At 43.7% G+C, this 6,000-nt stretch overlaps 1 protein-coding gene across 1 annotated transcript in view; it reads left to right on the top strand.

Annotated features, from left to right (window-relative positions):
• Positions 1 to 2,633: 2,633 nt before the first annotated feature.
• The window catches only part of LOC8037136 (TNF receptor-associated factor 6), a 65,875-nt gene continuing 62,508 nt past the window's right edge, over positions 2,634 to 6,000 (top strand). Inside the window, exon 1 of the mRNA XM_040220955.1 lies at positions 2,634 to 2,790. Coding sequence (XP_040076889.1) covers positions 2,765 to 2,790 — 26 coding nt within the window. The 5' untranslated portion in view covers positions 2,634 to 2,764. The remainder of the gene's footprint in view (positions 2,791 to 6,000) is intronic.

Below are 6,000 nucleotides of genomic sequence, written 5' to 3'. Positions count from 1 at the left end.
ATTTTCTAGTTGCTGAATGAAATGAAAGGCAGCCTGTGATGGTACTACTAAGTTCCCGAAGAATTTTCCAGGCACGTGGTATGCTTTAGGAACAAGAGAGTACTGGTGAGGCCTGGTCAACTTATTACACTCATCCGATAGCAGCTGAGAACAGCCACAGCTGTAAGTTGTCTGTTCAAGCAAAAGCTTGATCAAATAGCCCCAAACGTAATAAAAAAGTGGACGAGTCATCAATTATGTTAGACCTGATGTCTGATGCCAGCTCAGAAATATCCTCTAGTGGCGGGAAGTTATCAATTGGAAGACATTCCACAATGTCTGAAATTAAACTTTCATGGTGCGAAGATATTCGCAACTCCTTTAGGAGATCAGCCTTGTCATCCTCTGCGTTTTCATTGTCCGACAGTTTGAACAGTTTCTTTATCCAGAGGTGTTTTAGTCCTGAGGTGAACTGATGCACATTTGGGTTTGTGTTGCAGCCCATCATTTGTTGTATATAGCTCCAAAAACGTTCTCAAGTGTGTCTTGCTGCAGGCGTCGTGTAAGTAAGAACTTAAAGTCATGGCTGCTTGAAAGCTCATCCCAGAGCATGAGGACACTTTTTATAGTAACTTGCCACTCAATGATGGCTTATGGTTGCCTTCTACTTTGGAACTGCCATGCTGAAATCCATCCGAGTTACTGGTGGAGAAAATCAAGTATTTCAGATTCCCCCTTCAGAATGGCATGACGCAACTTCTGCCCTGTCTTCTTGAATTTTTTAGCTATTTAGACAGTCAAAAAGTATGCACATCCTATCACAGAAATAGGCTGTAGCCATGGCTGCCTCAGGAAGTTCCTTGACATAAACAAGGGATATGATTGCAAGAAAGAGTGAGGCACTCAGTACCTGATGGGCACAATTTTCTTCCATTTTACAGAAAGGTTCTTGAAAACATGTGTCTCTCAGTAAGCTTCGGAGCCAATTGGAAGCTTATCTCATGGATAGAACAATAAAGTTCAACAATAGAAGACCACCACTCAATAACCTCATTTCTAATGCAAAGTTTGTGGGCTTGGAGATTGCTCTTGGTTGTTTTGGGAAGGTGCGGAACATGAAAGACAAAGTAAACGTGTTCGTTGTCAACTTCAACAAGTGGCTTATCACCACACACAGCAAGCTTACGTTTGAAGCCCCCTAACCACAAACCACAGCCTTTACTGCGAAGCTAACAGTCTTAAAGGGGCGACGCACTGATATTTGTATTTTGCGCAAATACCGCTTAGAACGAATCCCTGACGTTAATGATCTGTGAAATACCCGTTCGTTTTCACCACACGCAATCGAAGTCGCAGAAAAAAATAAAGAAAAACGAGCAGAGTTCACCCCCTCAACTCGCAGCCAGAACAAGCGGCCCCGTGATCTGGAGCCGATTATATGCCGCCAATGTTGATCATAGCCATGCGCTGGGGTTGGCAAGGCACAGGACACGCGCTGCGTTCCAGACATTGTTATGGTTCGGCTTTTGTCGTCATTGCAGCGATTGGACACAGGACACTACCCGAATGCTTCTCGAGCTATCGATTATCACGAGCCCAAATTGAGTGTCCATGCCATGCTCGGGTCCAATCTACGAGCCGTATTCAAATATCGTCACTGGGCGGTACTGCTACCGCCCACCTATGTCATCAGGTTTTTCGAAGGAAAGATTGAATGAAAACACTCGTTTTTGTCTTCGAAATTACAGCGCAACAAAGCAGTTTCTTGTTCAGTGGCGTTGCGTGCAAGTATCATTGAGTCCCACTAGAGCCAGTAAGCTCGTGTAAAGTGAAAAGCATTCGAGTTGAATATCGTTGCACCGCCCCTTTAAGCTCCCGAATGAGAGAAATGAGGAGACTGCGTTAACAGAAAACGTTGCTGGAGTGTGCACAACAGTGTATGCAAGGGGCTAAACGCACCTCCTGGAAATTTCAGACAGCATAACAACCAAGGCTCTATCTGCAATGTTAAAGGTTCGTTCAACACCGTCATCTGTAAGCCCATGGACAATGTCGTGTGCAGGGTCGTAACTTAAAATTCTTTTTTGAAACAATCTCATCGAAAATCAACATGCACACACGTTCAAGTGCAGCCAGACAGCCCGGCAGAAACAACAGCGCGAGAAGCTCGAACCGATTGGCTCCACGAATTCACGCCGAGCATGCGAGCACGCGGGCGGTCATGCGTCACCTTGATTGATGCAAAGCCGACCGAACATGATGCAGCAGAAATCACAGATAGACGGCACGCACGGCACAGACGAATGACGCAGGGACGAGCAGTGGCATTGCAGAATGATGCAGAGGCGACGGCGTGCAGACAGGCAGGCCATGGCAGGCGCCATTCATCACGTGGTTTCTGTGACGTATTTGATTTAAACTATTTAGTCGATTTAAGTACTTTAAACATTTTTAAAGCATTGCCATTTAAAAAATAAATACCTTTCACAGAAAGAGTTTTAATTAATTTTAACCAAATCACAGAAAAGCGCCACGTAGCGGAGGGTATTAAACGCACTATCTGGGCCGCGAATCGGCTCCTGTGTTCTCCCCCTCTTTACGTTTACTATATTACTCTATGCGTCGGGCGGCGTCAGCTCCAACGGACACGGTTATCGCGTTGCCATGGGCGACTGTGCTCTGCTGCCAGAATGCCGCGGTGATCTAACGAGGAACTGGGATACGTCTGCGAACCAAACAGCCCGTCGGACTTTCCTTGCTTTCTTCGCGGATCGCAGGCATTAAGATGACGTACGAGAGGCAGCAGGCCGAGTAAGTTGCTGTCTCTTTAATACCTTGAGCATTTATTCCCCAGCCCTTAGACGATTCCCAAGGCACCCACTGCGGCGATTGTTAAATGTATTGGCGAAGTCAGCTGAATTTTGAGCGAAACTTGTAGTCTTTCTTCTGCATATTCGTTGGAACGTCGTTTACGCTACCGGTTGGGCGGGGAAGTTCATGGCTGTAGTTGTTGGTGGAAGGTGTGCCAGAAAATCTTTATTTGTTTGTCAAGTAAAACATTCAAACTTGAATTTGGTAAATGGTGGTGGTTTTAATTTAATAATTGGAGATTATACCTACGGTGTGTTCATTTTTGCACTGCGTCACGCTTAAAGGAATTGCATGTTAAGCGATCTAGATCACTTGGTTTTTGAGTTCACATAGTATAAACGTGAATTAGTGCTTTGTGCAAGTGAGTGATTTTATGTTAATCAGATGGGACATCGAATATAGGCGAAAGTTAAAATCAGTGGCAGCGTAAACTCCTTTTCTTTGGCAGATGCATTAATTGACCGATGAGGGTGGGAACGATTGTATATACTTTGGCGTTTTTTTTTTTATTGGATCAAAAATTAAGAAAATAAACTTTGTGTATTGTTGCTTTAGGTCTGGATAGCCATTGGCAGCCATGAGCGCAACAATTAGAGGAGGCAAAATGGTTAATCAGTTAGATAAGTAACTAAAATGCTTTCATTCACAACTAAAAGTTTTGTTTTTGGAGGTATAATGTATTCGTAGAACTCACGTTCGACCTCATTAGAGTATAAGCGTTTAGTTAAATTTTATTGAAACAAGTTCGTAGCAGGTGGTTCGAGGCGAGAAGGGTCACCCTTGTGCTGCATACCTTCAAACCGAAACTAAGCGTCCATGTAGTGGCGCTATCACTTTTGGGCATTGCTTGCAGAACGGGCGGAGGGCTAGAGGATCGACGTCACTGGTGCTGTTTACCCAAATAGTTTCGGTTTAAGACATGTACAAGGATGATATTTCTCATCTCGGAACGCCTGCTACAAACATTTTTTAGCAATATCTTAAAATATGTATTGGAAACGTTTTAGGCAATTGAAAGCTAATGAAATAATTTCGAGTCTTTTCTGGTAGCCGTCGCGGTCACTAACTTAACCAAAGAATCACAAAAAAGAAAAGGAAAAAACTAAAGCAATTTTTTTGCTTAAAGAACTATTGTTTGACTAAGAAACGGCTTGTATGAAATTCACCCACGATTTAATATATCGTTCTGGTAAGAATATTGCCGCGCGCCAAGTAGGCAGCGCGGCCGTAGCCTAACGGTTATCGCGCTTGCCTCCCACGCGATGGGCCAGGGTTCGATTCCTGGCCGCGGCTATGCATTTTTGTTGACACTGTAATGTGATGTTCTGGTGAAATCGAGAACCGTCTAGCTGATTCGAGGTCAGAATGTTCTACGCGTCGAACCTTCTACGTCGAATGTTCCAGAAGCTAACGTGTGTACAAAAGCGGCTCCGCGGGCAAGCCGGAGTCAGATTTCGCCTAGCGTTCGACTCTGCTGCTACGCCGACTTCGACGCCCGCGACGCTCCGTTATTATCTTTTGTACCCTTTTATTTATGGCATAAGTTCACCACATTAAACGTTTATTTCTTCCTGTTTATTTCCTGTTTTTTTTTGGTCACCACCCGTGACAATATGTTTGTCGAGGTCAGTGGTTATCGAACTCGTTTATAAGAGTTCATCTTTGAAGTGAACGACGTCAGGTGGAGTGGTATAGGTCGTAGTCGCTTCAAGATTGAAACGCTTAAAACAATAATTGTAGGCTTCGGACTTTATCAAAGTGAAACAAATCTAACGAACAAAACTCCAGATATTGAAGTGAACTTAAAGGGTTTGAGTGTTGACAAAGTTTTAATTAATCTGTAAAATGAACAGGTGACGAAGGTATTTCTATTTTGTTTATTAGGTCGATGAATCTATCACCAACACAAAAGTAAACAGAATTAAATATTACAAATAAGTCAACCTGCGAAGTAAGATAAATTTTGTAATTTTTACGTCACGGTTCAGAAGTACCCCAAAATATTAATCACGTATTAAACACTTTGTTAGAAAATAAAATTCACCACTGTCTTCTGGCCGGCACTGTGAATCAGTGTGATGCGTTAGTCAGTCTTATCTTTACTAGATTACGCACTGCTATCAACACAGATTCTAAAATTTAGGAATTGACGGCCAAGTGAGATGTGAGCTTACAAAATAGGAACTTCGAGGAATAATGGGGAACACCGCAGAACACTTTATGTCGAAACCGTGGGCTTTTGTTTTCTTTCCAACTTCGCGTGTAGCTCAGGATATCTGCGGCCGTCACCTGCTCTTAAATGTATTAGTGACACTGAATTGCGCATAAAAATGGGCGGCGGTTTTTGCTTAAAAAAAATAACATGTTTTAATTGACAACTTAAATTGCAGACGACTGTTTCTACTTTGCAAAATTTGGTTACACATATTTAAGGAAATGTTTCGAAACCATTTTAGTGGTGAGCCAATATAGGGCAAACGTTCTGACGAAGTGCGAAAATTTTGCTGAAAAATAATACAGAAACTTGCGTTTGTTTCGTCAAGAACGACTGAAGCTCCGGAAGCAACGAATTCACCGGGACAACCTTCTCACCGCACGCCACTTGACAAGCGATGCAAAAAGTAGCTTCGTGAAGCACTCGTGGATCACGGATGTACACTTTTGTCACTGACAGGACTAGAACGGCATGCAGGTGTTTCAGCTGTCCGCCTTCCAGTTCGGATCACCGACTGAACCAGTCCCGCACAAAAGACGAGGAGGAGGGCGGCACCTTCCTTGTGCCAGATCGGTTTGGTCGGAGATACTTAACACGCGAAGACGAGGACCGTGAGAATGCACTTCTGCCGCTGATTTATAGACTACTCCGTAAGGTCGGCTGCTATCGGAATTAAAAAGACGAGGTCAAAATTCACACTATACCCCGTTTCATCTTTATGTTCGAACACTACTAACCTTACGAGCCAATAGGGTCTAATCAACCCTCTCAGAAAGTGCTACAGCACGAGAGGTTTTCAGTTTCTATGCGGGCGTTATTACCAACTGATTCAATCAAGCGACACGAAGAATCCGTCGTGACATTGCCTTTGAAGTCTGCTCGTGTGCGCTTGTGTTGCGAGTCGCGACTAGTGTTTTGGCCTGCACGGGTACAAG

Source organism: Ixodes scapularis, unplaced genomic scaffold, assembly GCF_016920785.2.
Source record: "Ixodes scapularis isolate PalLabHiFi unplaced genomic scaffold, ASM1692078v2 PGA_scaffold4__175_contigs__length_147842914, whole genome shotgun sequence".
Classification (NCBI taxonomy): Eukaryota; Metazoa; Arthropoda; class Arachnida; order Ixodida; family Ixodidae; genus Ixodes; species Ixodes scapularis.
Note: the sequence above shows the minus strand (reverse complement) of the source record. Positions and strands in the feature narration are given on the sequence as shown.